The 14,924-nt window shown below is 43.5% G+C and overlaps 2 protein-coding genes across 2 annotated transcripts in view; one reads left to right on the top strand and one right to left on the bottom strand.

Moving 5' to 3' along the window:
- Positions 1-309: 309 nt before the first annotated feature.
- On the bottom strand, positions 310-1,644 carry LOC139472655 (peptidyl-prolyl cis-trans isomerase G-like). The gene has a single exon (XM_071255119.1). It carries the CDS (start codon positions 1,642-1,644, stop codon positions 310-312), a length of 1,335 nt encoding a protein of 444 aa, XP_071111220.1.
- Positions 1,645-9,236: 7,592 nt separating this feature from the next.
- LOC139472654 (ice nucleation protein-like) overlaps positions 9,237-14,924 on the top strand; it is a 28,095-nt gene continuing 22,407 nt past the window's right edge. The window contains exons 1-2 of the mRNA XM_071255118.1: positions 9,237-9,309; positions 10,106-10,198. Of these exons, the coding sequence (XP_071111219.1) occupies positions 9,237-9,309; positions 10,106-10,198 (166 nt within the window). The remainder of the gene's footprint in view (positions 9,310-10,105; positions 10,199-14,924) is intronic.

The following is a 14,924-nucleotide window of genomic DNA, read 5'->3' as shown; positions in this document are numbered from 1 at the left end:
GAATGCACTCAGTCGACTGTCTGCTTCCCCGGAGTGTTCTGAGTGATACCTTTGGCGTGTACGTATCCCATGGTACTATCTAACTGAGGATAATCAATATGTTTGCATCCGACAGTGGCGGTTAAAATGTCAAATATTTTGTTTTCGTGGCAGAAACACATGGATAAAATATCGCTGAGCCAGCACTCTGTTTTCGGTCTCGCTCTACAGATGTGATCATAACAGTCTCTGGACAATCTCTTCCTGTTGGTAATCTCTGAAAATATCCTACTATGAGAGTCCTTGGAAATTCTCTTCCTACGAGAATCCTTAAAAATCTCCTACAATGAGAATGCTTGGACACTCTCTTCCCATGATTATCCTTGGACACTGTCTTCCTGCCGCAATCCTTGGACACTTCATTGCAATGGTAATCCTTGGACACCCCCTTCCTATGATAACCCATGGAACTCTCATCCTATAATAATCCTTGGACACTCCCTTCCTATAATGATCCTTGGACTCTCCCTTCCTATAATAATCCTTGGGCACTCTCTTCCTATGGTAATCCTTGGACGCTCCCTTCCTAAAATGATCCTTGGACTCTCCCTTCCTATAATAATCCTTGGGCACTCTCTTCCTATGGTAATCCTTGGACGCTCCCTTCCTAAAATGATCCTTGGACTCTCCCTCCCTTTGATAATCCTTGGGCACTCTCTTCCTATGGTAATCCTTGGACGCTCCCTTCCTAAAATGATCCTTGGACTCTCCCTCCCTTTGATAATCCTTGGGCACTCTCTTCCTATGGTAATCCTTGGACACTTCATTGCTATGGTAATCCTTGGACACTCCCTTCCTATAATGATCCTTGGACTCTCCCTCCCTTTGATAATCCTTGGGCACTCTCTTCCTATGGTAATCCTTGGACACTTCATTGCTATGGTAATCCTTGGACACTCCCTCCCTTTGATTATCCTTGGGCACTCTCTTCCTATAATAATCCTTGGACACTTCATTGCTATGGTAATCCTCGGACACTTCATTGCTATGGTAATCCTTGGACACTCCCTTCCTATAATGATCCTTGGACTCTCCCTTCCTATAATAATCCTTTGGCACTCTCTTCCTATAATAATCCTTGGGCACTCTCTTCCTATAATAATCCTTGGACACTCCCTTCCTATGATAATCCTTGGGCACTCCCTTCCTATGGTAATCCTTGGACACTTCATTGCTATGGTAATCCTTGGACACTCCCTTCCTATGATAATCCTTGGACGCTCCCTTCCTATAATGATCCTTGGACTCTCCCTTCCTATAATAATCCTTGGACACTCTCTTCCTATGGTAATCCTTGGACGCTCCCTTCCTATAATGATCCTTGGTCTCTCCCTTCCTATAATAATCCTTGGGCACTCTCTTCCTATAATAATCCTTGGGCACTCTCTTCCTATAATAATCCTTGGACACTCCCTTCCTATGATAATCCTTGGGCACTCTCATCCTATGGTAATCTTTGGACACTTCATTGCTATGGTAATCCTTGGACAGTCCCTTCCTATGATAATCCTTGGGCACTCTCATCCTGTGGTAATCTTTGGACACTTCATTGCTATGGTAATCCTTGGACAGTCCCTTCCTATAATAATCCTTGGGCACTCTCATGCTATGGTAATCTTTGGACACTTCATTGTTATGGTAATCCTTGGACACCCCTTCATATGATAATCCTTGGACGCCCCCTTCCTATAATGATCATTGGACTCTCCCTTCCTATAATAATCCTTGGACTCTCCTTTCCTATAAAGATCCTTTGGCACTCTTTTCCTATGGTAATCCTTGGACACTCATTTCCTATAATAATCCTTGGTCACTCTCTTCCTATGGTAAACCTTGGACACTCCCTTCTTACGGAATCCTTGGACACTCCCTTCCTGTGGCAATCGTTTGACACTCCCCTCCTATGGTAATCCTTAAAAGTCTATTCCTTTCAAAATTCTCGGAAATTCTGTGTCTATGAGAATCCTTGAACAATCTCTTCATGTACCACAAGTCTCAAGTATTATGAGACAATTTACTTGGAGAAATTGGTGCTTCATTTTGCACGAGTGGCTCAGTCCACCAATGCGCCGGAATGTGTAGTGCTGTTTTGCCTATTAAGGCGCCCGATATATGGTTTGAGATCAGCGTTTTGTTTTATTGCTAAGGAGCTCAATTGATAATCGGGGCCAAAGCACACATGTCATTCCACATGCCATATATTCCGATAATATCCCATCACATGTCCTTAAGGCTTGATGGTTGAACTGTTTAACTGGGCCTCGTGCTGCACGTGCATCTGCAACTTTTCACGCCGCATAGGGTCACGTGGTCACAACAGGTGTCCAGTGACAAGGTCAAAGCATAATATTTCTTAACTTTACGACAAGTATTATAATATCCTACCTGATATTCATTCTGAATTATTTATCACAGGTATAACGTTTGCCCGTCACTCTAAAGTACGCCACTTCGATTGTAGAACTCTAACGATGCACAGTAGTCAAGCTGGAGGCAAAAAGACAACATTCTCGAATCGAAAAGATGCTGGTTCAGTTAACGTCAAGATTATTAGACGTACACACCGCCTCCGTGGTCTAGTGGTAGAGCGTCCGCCCGGGGAGCGGAAGGTACGGGGTTCGATCCCCGGCTGTGTCATACCAAAAGCCGTTAAAAGATGGTACTTGTTGTTACCCTGTCTGGCGCTCGGCATTAACGGCTAAAACAAGGACTGGTCGGCTCGGAGTCAGTATACTGTGTCTGAGTTGGGTATTCATATTAAACTGCGGCATGTTAAACAATAAATTGGCATCAGTCCGGACTAGTTCAAGCAGCCACACACACACACACACACACACACACACACACACACACATGCATGCACGCACGTCGCTATATAAGTACAATAATCTTGGCCGTACGGTAAACCCCATTTCACCTCACCTCACCTTATCAAACGTACGCGGAACTGGAGGATCCGTTTGCGTTAACTCGATCAAGTCTTCACGTGAGAAAATGACACACGTTTAGCAGGTGCAGCTCAATCTGCTTAAAGCATCATTATTTCAAACGAGTGAATGTTGTTTTGCGCAGTATTATGGATTATCCTCAAACGGCGTTCAAGTCACCAGGCAAATTGCAGTCCACTCCTATTTGATGCCTTCTGATTACCATCAATCACATTGTCATATGGCGTCATAGATTTATAGGAATTACACGAGCTTAATATCAAGTTTATGTCCCAAGTGACATTTTGTTTACTTTTCCCAAGTTTTATCGAGGGAATAAACTTGATATCAAATTGAAGCGAATGCAATATTCTGTTTATTGACACAGATGTAATTTGAAGATGAATCAACAAAAGCAGTTTCATTTCCCACTGAACTGAGGGAAAGGTCAAGGTTACAACGTTCGTTGACCTTTTCACGGCGGAAGTCATAGACTTGCACAAGTCTCGAAGGCAATAAATATTTGTTTAAATCATAATTTCTAGATTATATAAATGATAAAAACGAGTCCCTTTGTCCCTACATGCTTAGATGTAGTGACCGCTTATATGTTATGACGATAGAACTACAACACAACCATGGACTTATCTTTCAGTACAGCCTTGAAGCAAGGCTACCAAATTCAGTGATATCATGGCCCCTTATAAACAGTTAAACGACAAAATGATATGTTGTCAAATTGAAAGGCCGTATATGTGTTTCAACAATACAGTAACGCCTCAAACGAAATTAAACTGATCGTAATCACTTCTTAATTTCGCCCTATGAACTAATAATCTGCCTAATTAGAGGTCACATAGTGCATTTGTTGAAAATGTCAGCACACTCAATTCTCGTGAAAAGCAGTGTTTCAAGCGCGATACCTACCAGTACGCTTGTTTTCTGCCGGAAATATTTTTTGTAGATTTGTCAATAGTCGAATATTTTATGGAAACATCGTATGGCTATATCGTAAAAAAACACATGTTTTTTACTACGCTAGGTTGAACCTCCTCTGACATTTGGAACATACTGTTAATTGGTGGCCATATTGGATTATGCAAGCTAAACATATTTCCCAAAATGGCATTGCTTGGGACTGTTAGAATGTTGTTCTTGGGACCTTGTAGAAATGCATCGTGGTAAAAAAAACAATTGTCTGGATATTTATTCCATGATTATTGAAATAGTTGCTCAGATTGCCAGGAATAATATGGCGTCATATATTTATAAGATATTAGGGGCCGGTCATTGATTACAGTTAGAGGTCATACATATTTCAGTTGGAGGTCACACTGTGAATCTGCTGACACAGCAAATTCTGTTGGGGGCGTGGAACTTGTCTCCACACATATTTTCTATCGGAAATGTTTCTCAGACAGTTTATCGGATGTTCCAGTGGAAACACAAGGCTCGTTTAATCCACATATTTTATCCAGTTGGCATTACCCTGACAATGTCTGACCCCGTCTGCCTCGTCGTCTTTCTCGCTACATGGCCGGCGATGATGCTAGCTGAAAATATCTGGAGGACTACTCGAGGTAACTTGCGTCCTGACGTTCTGCGTTTAATCTTCATTAAAGATCATGTACTGAACGCAAAATGTTTGGCGAACGTGGAGCTGGCGCTAGCGGGCATTAGCAGAGACAACGCGCTCGGTTCCAAATTAAATTTTCGGCAGTTAAGTCTACAGGTAACGTTGCTCTACATTTGAAACATGGTACGTTTATATCTAAATTCATTGTACAATAAGCGTTTAGCTTTCTGTATTGTACTTGTTGTTTGGAGGAGTCAAATCATTATTGTTTGTTTGTTGTTTAACGCCGCACTCAGCAATATCCAAGCTATGTCATGGCGGTTTGTAAATAATCGAGTCTGGACCACACAATCCAGTGACTGACATCATGTGCATCGATCTACGCAATTGGAATACGATGACATGCATCAACCAAGCCTGACCACCCGATCCCGTTAGTCGCCTCTTACGACAAAGATAGTCGCCTTCAGCATGTTTGCTGATAACCTATTCTACCCCGGATCTTCACAGTTCAACAACTTTCTTTTTAGATGAAATATGGTTTTCATAAATTACTCTCTGAAATAATATATCGACCGTAGCATGATCTGCAAAATTTGACCTAACCTTGCTCCAAGGCAGTACTGAAAGAAACGTCCATGGATGTATAGTAATTCTATCCTCCTAATAAGCATGTCTAAAAGTTTGGACAGTGCACTCTAAGACTCCAGTCTCTTATAAACGAATAATTATTGCTTTAGAGACTTGTGCATGTCTAGAGTTGACATTACATCTCTTATAAGGACAACTTGTTCTTATTATTTACATAATCTAGTAATTATGATTTAAACGAATAATTGTTGCTTTAGAGACTTGTGCAAGTTGACCTTACATCCCGCTTTAATGGATAAGACTGTAGTCGGAGTCAAACTATTTGAGTCAAACGTATGACGCAAGAGTATGTTTGATCTTTTTCTCGTGTGTGTTTTTGTCAACGAGATTTTATATTAGTGCTCCATTGAGCTTGTTATGTAGCTGAACAACAAAACGCATTTACCCTGCACCTGAGTCCGAGAACTGACACCGCCACGTCATGCTGACGTATGTGTTTACGATACACATATGGAACACTATCAGTTCAGTAAATGTCAAAGTCGTATCTCTACACGGCAGCCATAAAGAGATATTGATGCGCTGGGCCTTATCCATTAGCTTCTTGCATTCCTTCTGCACTGACCTTTACAACAACAACACCCCACGTACACTCACGCTTTGTGTCTTAATGGAGCTGCCACGTGTATCTGGAATAATACTAATACTAATAATGATGATAATAATAATTATAATAATAATAACAACGATAATGATGATCTATTCTACCCCGGATCATCACGGGTCTAAAGTGTAGTGATTAAGAAAGTAGTTATATACTGGTGTACAGTGTTGTTGACGATGATGGCAAATGGCGAAAACGGCGATGTCGACGACGACGACGATGGTGATGACGATGATGATGATGCTGATGATGATGATGATGATGATAATCCTGCGGAGTCCGTCGTCTGGCCTGAAAAGCAAAACTGAAGGCTTTCTGTGTACATTGTTGTTGACGATGATGGCAAATGGCGAAAACGGCGATGTCGACGACGACGACGACGACGATGATGATAGCAATATTCCAGCAATATCACGGCAGGGAACACCAGAAATGGGCTTCGGACATTGTGATAATAATGATGATGATGATGATGATGATGATGATGATGATGATAACGATAATAATCCTACAGAGTCCGTCGTCTGGCCTGAAAAGCAAAACTGAAGGCTTTCTGTTCGCTGCTCAGGACCAGTCGCTTCCAACTCGAAACCGTCAATGTGTTATTTTGCATCAAAATGTAAATATGAAATGTAGATTATGCAATGAATTTAATGAGACTGTCAAAACCATTATCAGTGGATGCCCAGCTTTGGCACAAACACAGTATCTTTAACGACATGATGGTGTAGCTCTATCATTTTTTTACCGCCTTCGCCATGCTTGTGGTTTTGACACAGAGGTCCACCCATGGTACGACCCGGAATATGTAGAGGGCGTCATGGAAAATGATAAATACAAAATTCTTTGGAATAGGCCCGTATATGCAGCCTTAGACGTATCCAGGCCAACAAACCTGATATTGACCTTTTTGATAAATCCGCTGAAATCATTTATATCATTGAATTTTCTGTCCCCTTTGGCACTAATGTGATTGACAAGATTGAGGAAAAACATGGCAAATATGCGGACCTCGCTTTCGAAATGTCACGCTTGCATCCCAAGTACCAAGTTGTCCGACTCCCCATTGTTCTCGGTGCCTTAGGTTTGGTACCTCCCAATCTGTTGACTGACACTGGGAGAGTACCCAGGTTTGCTACCAGGAATACAGCCCTTCTGACAATCTGGGTAATGCAGAAGGCTGAAAGGTTCTGGGTGGGTTTGACTAGGCAGCGCTTCCTGGGAGAAGTCCTATTCGCTGTCTGGGCTGCGTGTAGAGGGGGCAAGGGCCCTGAGCTGATGATGAGCCTAACAAGCCTGACTGTGCCATGATCACCCAAACCCTCTTTGATGCATTTTTATTTTAATCTGTAAATGATAATAATAATAATAATAATAATAATAATAATAATAATAATAATAATAATAATAATAATAATAATAATAATAATAAAAAAAATAAAAAAAATAAAAAAAATAAAATAATAATAATCAAGAATCATTCTCAGCATCCACGCTGAGAAGGTTCACAACCACATTGCCATCTCATCCTACCGGGTACCCATTCACTGCTGGGTAAAACAGAGGCCCATATTCCAACACAGTCATTTGCCCAACATGTTACATGTGCTTCAGTGTGGGACTGAACCGAAGCCCCGGAGATTCGCAGGAGCCAAACTGCCAAAACTCGGTCACCCATCCAAGGACTCCAGGAGCAACAATTGAGTGAGTGAGTATGGTTTTACGCCGCTTTTAGCAATATTCCAGCAATATCACGGCGGGGGACACCAGAAATGGGCTTCACACATTGTACCCATGTCGGGAATCGAACCCGGGCCTTCGGCGTGAAGAGCGAACGCTTTAACCACTAGGCTACCCGACCGCCCCCCAGGAGCAACAAAGGGACGCTACTCTCTGTGTGTTGTACAACCTTCAATATTAATCTCTAAAACTAAATAAACTGAAACATTCCAATACTTTCTGTACTTTACTTTAAGCTCTGTCTTGTTTATTAATTTCCCCTATTCCAGAAGGTCGGTGGTTTAATGCCCGGCTCCGTTTTAAATAAGACGTAACGGGATGCTACTTGTTGTTACCCTGCCTGGCGCTCGAAATTAAGAGGATAAAACAAGGACTGGTCGACTCGGGGTCAGTATTCTGTGTCTGAGTCCCCGGGTAGAAAACAGGTCTTCTGCAACCCATGCTTGTCGTAAGAGGCACGTAGATCGATGCTCATGATGTCAGTCACTGGATTTTCTGGTCCAGACTCGATTATTTACAGACCGCTGTCATATAGCGGCGTTAAACAACAAACAAACAAACAAACAAAAACTGTGTCTGATTGTTCCCGTTAAACTGCGCAAGTCCGAGATGAACTGGCATCAGTCCGGACTAGTACAAGCATCGACACACACACACGCACGCACGCACGCACGCACGCACGCACGCACGCACACACACGTGCATGCACGTCGTTATATATGTTAGATAATACCACACGCAACGTTAAACCCCATTTTACATACCAAGATTCATAATCGGGGAGTTTCTGGTATTACGACACTATCGTCGAATCCTGGCACAGCTAAGGGACGTAACTCTCCATAGCGGTTTGCGGTACTTTAGTCCAGTAGGCACACGACGTCTAGACAAATCTGTAAAAGGAGAACAATTAAACCGATTTCATTTTTGTGAAAAGAACTTTCTAAATAAACACAGTTTCGCAACAGTGCTCTCCTCTGCTTGGTCGATGTCATGATGTCGTTAGTCGCCTTTTACGACAACCGCACAAGGCGACTGTGCTTGTCATAAAAGGCGACTAACGGGATCGGGTGGTCAGGCTCGCTGACTTGGTTGATGCATGTCATCGATCCCAATTGCGTAGATCGATCTTCATGATGTCAATCACTGTATTGTGTGGTCCAGACTCGATTATTTACAGACTGCCGTCATATAGCTGGAATATTGCTGAGTGCGGCGTTAAACAACAACAACAAAAATAGTTGCGATACCATTACGAAATTGCGACGTTATGATACATCAATCTGACAATGATACATCAATCTGACAATGATACATCAATCTGAAAATGAAAACAATCACGCATGGACAGCGATTCTGACCCAATGCAAACCATATCAATAATACACGAGATCGCTGTATCCCCGCTAAACTCTCATCACTGCTGTTACGGCAGACCGTCCCTCGGGAGTCGATGTACTGACAGCAATATGGATTTACCATAACGGCGGAACGGGCCGTGATCAAAGTGCTGAATAAGCGTATTTCATAATGCAATTTCTATGTCGAATGCTATGGTTAGGATTTCAGTTTGATTTGAAAGCCAATATGCGATTTGAAATCTGCGGATGAGATTACGTAGACAATCCCGTGTTATATTTGTATTAGGTAATATACGTTTAAAATCAGACAGTGGCTTGGATTCCTCGCACCGTCGATTATGGCAGTGTCACTTCAGATGACCGGCCATCTAAACATATGGACACTGGACTCCGGCGGACAAAGAGGGTTGAGTGAGTGAGTGTTTTTCCCCAGACATTTAGCATGTATATCTTGAATCTGGAGGTGAGGTGAAATGGAGTTTAACGTCGCGTCCAAGATTATTGCACTTTTATAGCGACGTGCATGCACGTGTGTGTGTGTGTGTGGCTGCTTGTACTAGTCCGGACTGATGACGATGAATAGTGCTAGCCCACTGAGATACCATGCCGCAGTTTAACATGGATACCCCACTCAGACACAGTATACTGACTCCGAGCCGACCAGTCCTTGTTTTAACCCCTTCATGCCGAACGCCAGACAGGGTAACAACAAGTACCATCTTTTAACGTCTTTTGGTATGATGCGGCTGGGGATCGAACCCCGGACCTTCCACTCTCCGGGCGGACGCTCTACCATTAAACCCCGGAGGCGGTCCTCTTGAATCTGGAGCAGACACACCATTGGCTCCAGCAAGCATTGTGTCTCGTCTGTCAAAGCTACCACGGAGCGTGTGTTGTCTTTTCAGTTACACGTTAATAGTGAGCGGGCGTGTACGTGGGGCGTTGAGGTGAAGTGGGGGTAGCGTCACCCTCAAGATTACTGCACTTCCAGTGATTGATATCATGAGCATCGGTACACGCATTTGGGATACGATGACCTGCATCAACAAAATCAGCGAGCGTGACCACCCGATCCCGTTAGTCGCCTCTTATGAGAAGCATAGTCGCTTTTTACGGCAAGCATGGGTTGATTAAGACTTATTCTACCCCGGATCTTCACGGGTCTAAAGTGTAGTGATTAAGAAAGTAGTTATATACTGGTGTACAGTGTTGTTCGCAAAAGGCGAAAACGGCGATGTCGACGACGATGATGATGCTGATGCTGCTGCTGCTGATGATGACGACGACGACGGTGATGTTGGTGATGATGATGATGATGACGATGACGACGACGACGGTGATGTTGGTGATGATGGTTGTGATGGTGATGATGGTGATGATCATGATGAACCGATAAAGACACTGACGAATACGACGATGAAGCTGATTATGATTATGATTGGGGGCTATGGCTATTATGGTTGGAATGGCGAAAAAGATTGATAGCAATGAGGAACCTTTTGACAGGCTGTCGTCAAGTAAATACGCATCGGTGCCACTACCAGGAGTCTATGAGTCGTCCCCACATATACACGCTGTGCATCAATCAGAACTTGTGAAATTGACAACATTCAGAGGCGACGGGATCCTCGTGCCAGTTGGCACTAATCCCACTCATGAAATATACATGGATGCTGCCCCCGGGGACGCCGCTCGGAGTGGGGATTGGGGGGACAGCACCGCTACATCAAGTTGAGTCACGGAAAGTAGACAAGGACCAGCCTTTGTCTGTTTCACGATCAAAGTCATGAATAAATCACCAGTCAAGGCTGTGATGCACGCTGATGTGCGTATTCCGACGGTTCGCTTTGTCAGTATTACATATCACGGCGTGTCGGCTTAATATGGGGGGAAATCCCGAAGTGATGCTGGTCTTACACGTCAGTAGGCTTAATGTGGGAGGAGATCCCGAAATCATACAGGACGTTTACCAGGGGCTTTCGGGGAGCCTAGTGGTTAAAGCGTTCGCTCGTCACGCCCGTTGGTGCTGTTGTACCAACGTGTGATTACTGCGTGAAAGGCATGATGCGTTGACTTGGACACTGGGAATCTTGGTGAGGGCAGAAGGGTAATTATTTTACAGAATAAGTAGCACTTATACAAGTTCATAGTTTCATGGGGGCGGTCGGTCTAGTGGTTAAAGCGTTCGCTCGTCACGCCGAAGACCCGGGTTCGATTCCCGACATGGGTGAAAACGTGTGAAGCCCATTTCTGGTGTCCCCCGCCGTGATATTGCTGGAATATTGCAAAAAGCGGCTTAAACCATACTCACTCACCCACTCATTTAGACGTTTACCACTTTGATGAAACCCACGAGCACGGGAATGGTGCTGACAAACCAAGTACATAACCGGGATTCGAACCCACGAACACAGGTTCCAGTCGCGCAGGGATGTAACTGAGCACCAAAAAACTGCGACGACTTGGTCAGTGGTTGTTCTGACTTTTTGAAGCAGCATGTAGTTGTAGCAACGTGTGTATGTGTGTCCCATCGGAGGGTGGGGTTGGGTTTGGTTGGGGTTGAGGGGTGAAGTGTGGGTGTGTGTATGAGAGAGGGGGGGGGGGGGGGGGGGGGTGTATGAATGCGACTGCGATCTCCATCTGGATTCACGTACGTTGTGTCTGTGGTTACATATGGGACAAATGATATAACTACAGTAAACTTCTGTTATAACGAACTCAAAGGGACTCATAGTTTTTGTCTGTTGTAACCGTAGTTCGTTATAAGCGTTCGGACCCGTGAAGATCCGAGTTAGAATAGGTCTTCAGCAACCCATGCTTGCCGTAAAAGGTGACTTTGCTTGTCGTAAGAGGCGACTAACGGGATCGGGTGGTCAGGCTTACTGAGTGAGTGAGTGAGTTTGGTTTAACGCCGCTTTTAACAGTATTCCAGTCATATCACGGCGTGTCAGCTAAATGTGGGAGGAAAACCCGAAGTGATGCAGGTCTCAGACGTTTACCACTTCGGTGAAACCCACGAGCACGAATATGGTGCTGACAATCATAGAAACATAATCTTGGCCAACCGGGATTCGAACCCACAATCATAGGTTTCTGGCGTGCCAAAGGGACGCAACTCTGCACAGCGAATCGCGGCGCATTAGACGACTGGGCCACCCGTGCCCCCGTCAGGCTTACTAACTTGGTTGAAGTATGTCATCGATCCCAATTGCGTGGATCGATGCTCATGATATCAATCACTGGATTGCCTGGTCCAGACTCGAATACTTACAGTCCTCCGTCATATAGCTGGAATACCAACCAACTATAAGCGTTTCAACTAAAGGATACCCATATGCCCAGGACCAAAAACAACATTTCTTTATATCCGTTATAAGTGTGTTCGTTATAAACGTAGTTTAATGAATATAGGATTTGAAACAGTCGATGATGATGTGTTTGGATCGGGTGCCATCCACGGTGCTGCAAACAAAACACATATTAATTCCCACTTACAGCTCCAGGCACATCCAAATTGTTGTTTCACTTGTTGCCATGGAAACAAACTCAATAGATCCTGAATTCTTAACGCCGACCCATTATCATTTCACGGTACTTAATCCTCCTTCTGTTGCAGACAAAACCTCCGTGGGACGTGTTGCCTCGGAGAGAAATGTTTACATCTGTGTGTGTTGTCTGTAATATTACATCCATGTTTGATGATTTCTAAATTGAAACAAGGCTATTCGATGTTTGTTTGTTTGTTGTTTACCGACCTGCTCAGCAATATTCCAGTCTATAAATAATCGAGTCTGGAACAGAGAATCAAGTGATTGATATCATGAGCATCGATCTACGTAGTTTGGGTACGATAACATGCATCAACCAAGTCAGCGAACCTGACCATCCGATCCCGTTAGTCGCCTCTTGCGACAAGCATAGTCGCCTTTTACGGCCAGCATGGGTTGCTGAAGACCTATTATACCCGGGTCTCGATGGTGATGTATTTAATACGGTTATCATAGTTGTGTTTTGGACCTTAACTGTTTAGTGTTTCGGCGGCTGTTTTCCGTCTGAAATGTTTTGATTAAATCCAATTTTCAAATGTGTATTTTCTTTTTCCCTTCTTAAGCCCCCGTTACACTATCAAAAACTTGGTCCACGTTGGACTGTGTACACTCATCAAAGTTTTGGACAGGCCGTCAAAGTTTTGTTGGGATTTATCTTACCCAGGTGGCTGCTACTGACGAAGAATTGTTTGCCGTTGTCATATGTTTTTTGTGTATTGCCATGTTGAGGAGGTGGCGTCGGGGTAGGCAAAGGCATATTTGGTCCCGAGAATGGCTGCTCTTTGTTGAAACAAATCAATTAATTCCTCCAGCATCTCGTCAGTCCAAAAAAGTTGACTCATTTTGACTTGACTATATGCACTTCCGGTTGAAAAGGGGTAAATATTCCTTGCAGTCTGATTGGCTAAATTAAATCAACGTCATCAAACTTTGATCACAGTTTGACGAGAAATGGAATCTGTGTCTATTCTATCAAAGTCCCGCCAAAAACGTTGACAAATTTTTGGACGGCATGTTACACTATTATAAACTTGGTCAAAACGGACTTTGACCAAGTTTTTATTCAAAGTTTTTGATAGTGTAGCGGGGGCTTTAGTTCTCTAAACAATGGCTGCAGGGTGAACAATACCACGTGACGTCACGCGGTTGAAAAAGACGTCATCGATCAATGACGTAAGTATAACAACACTGTCTCTCCGCTCGCTTCGCCCTTTTCCTTATCATTAGCTCGCGTTCTTCGAGAGTTATTTAAGCAGTAAGACATGCTTTTAAGTAGGTGGTGCCAGATGACTCAGGCAGTCTTGACAACCAGACAAAGCCTTGTTTGATTTATGACCGTATTGTTCTTGTAAAGCGTAGAGAAATCCGTGAGTAATAAGCTCAACAACAGCAACCACGGCCTGCGTTGCCCCACGGATATCTACAACGACCCAAACGATTATCCTTATAAATCATAGTACCTCATTTCAATGTCAGAAGATGGCTTGATCTCGCTGCATAAGCATCGACTCACTGCGTTAATTGATTGCAACACTTTACGTAATTCAAAAAGTCTGTTCAAGCTCTTCTTGATATAAATATCAATTATAACCCCATTAAGCCATATCACCGTTATCCCCTGGGTCCCAGGTCACGCTGACCTACCGGGGACAGGCCGTACACTGCTTGACCTGCCGTACACCCTGTATACCCCCGCCTGATCACAACTATAATTGACTCATGGTGCGAGCTGGGTCGATATTATTACACGGAACTACTTTTGTGGTTGCTTAGCGGTGTGTCTTGCTTATGACAAAATGCAAGCTCCTTGAAATTAACATGTTTTGCCTGAAGCTGGTTGTAGACCTCAATAGCGGCTGCAGTCTAAAGAATTATCATAAGTCCTGATTTCTGAATATTCATAATTGATAAACACGTGAATATTTGATGGGCTACAGGATATCAACATCAATATTAAGCGCGGATGCAACGTTTTGGAAACACTCCAAATTGGAAAAAAATAATTTGTGGTTGGTTGTCGAGATTATTTATTTTATAAATATTGTTGTATGTTTACACTTGGTAATCACGATCGCCAATACAGATGCCCGTGGGAATTATACAGGCGCCCAGCAACTTATCCTTGTCGTAAGAGACATCTTAATGTTTGTTTGTTTGTTGTTTTACGCCGCACACAGCAATATTCCAGCTTTATGACGACGGCCTGTAAATAATCGAGTCTGAACAAAAAAATACAGTGATTAACATCATGAGCATCGATCCACGCAATTTGGATAACGATGACGTGCATCAACCATGTCAGCGAACCTGACCACCCGATCCGGTTAATCGCCTCTTACGACAATCATAGTCGCCATTTACGGCAAACATGGGTTGTTGAAGACCTATTCTACCCCGGATCTTCACGGGTCAGGCGATTTAATGGATCGGGTTGGTTGATTGCGTGGATCGATGCTCATGATGTCAATCACCGCCGTC

The sequence above is a fragment of the Haliotis cracherodii genome, unplaced genomic scaffold, assembly GCF_022045235.1.
Source record: "Haliotis cracherodii isolate W230 unplaced genomic scaffold, xgHalCrac1.p SCAF_25, whole genome shotgun sequence".
In the NCBI taxonomy this organism is placed as follows: domain Eukaryota; kingdom Metazoa; phylum Mollusca; class Gastropoda; order Lepetellida; family Haliotidae; genus Haliotis; species Haliotis cracherodii.
This window is presented reverse-complemented; position numbering and strand designations above follow the sequence as displayed.

Excerpts from the sequence above, each read along its gene's own strand:
- LOC139472655 (XM_071255119.1), bottom strand. The coding sequence starts at position 1,644 with ATGAGAGTGCCCAAGGATTATTATAGGAAGGGACTGTCCAAGGATTAC.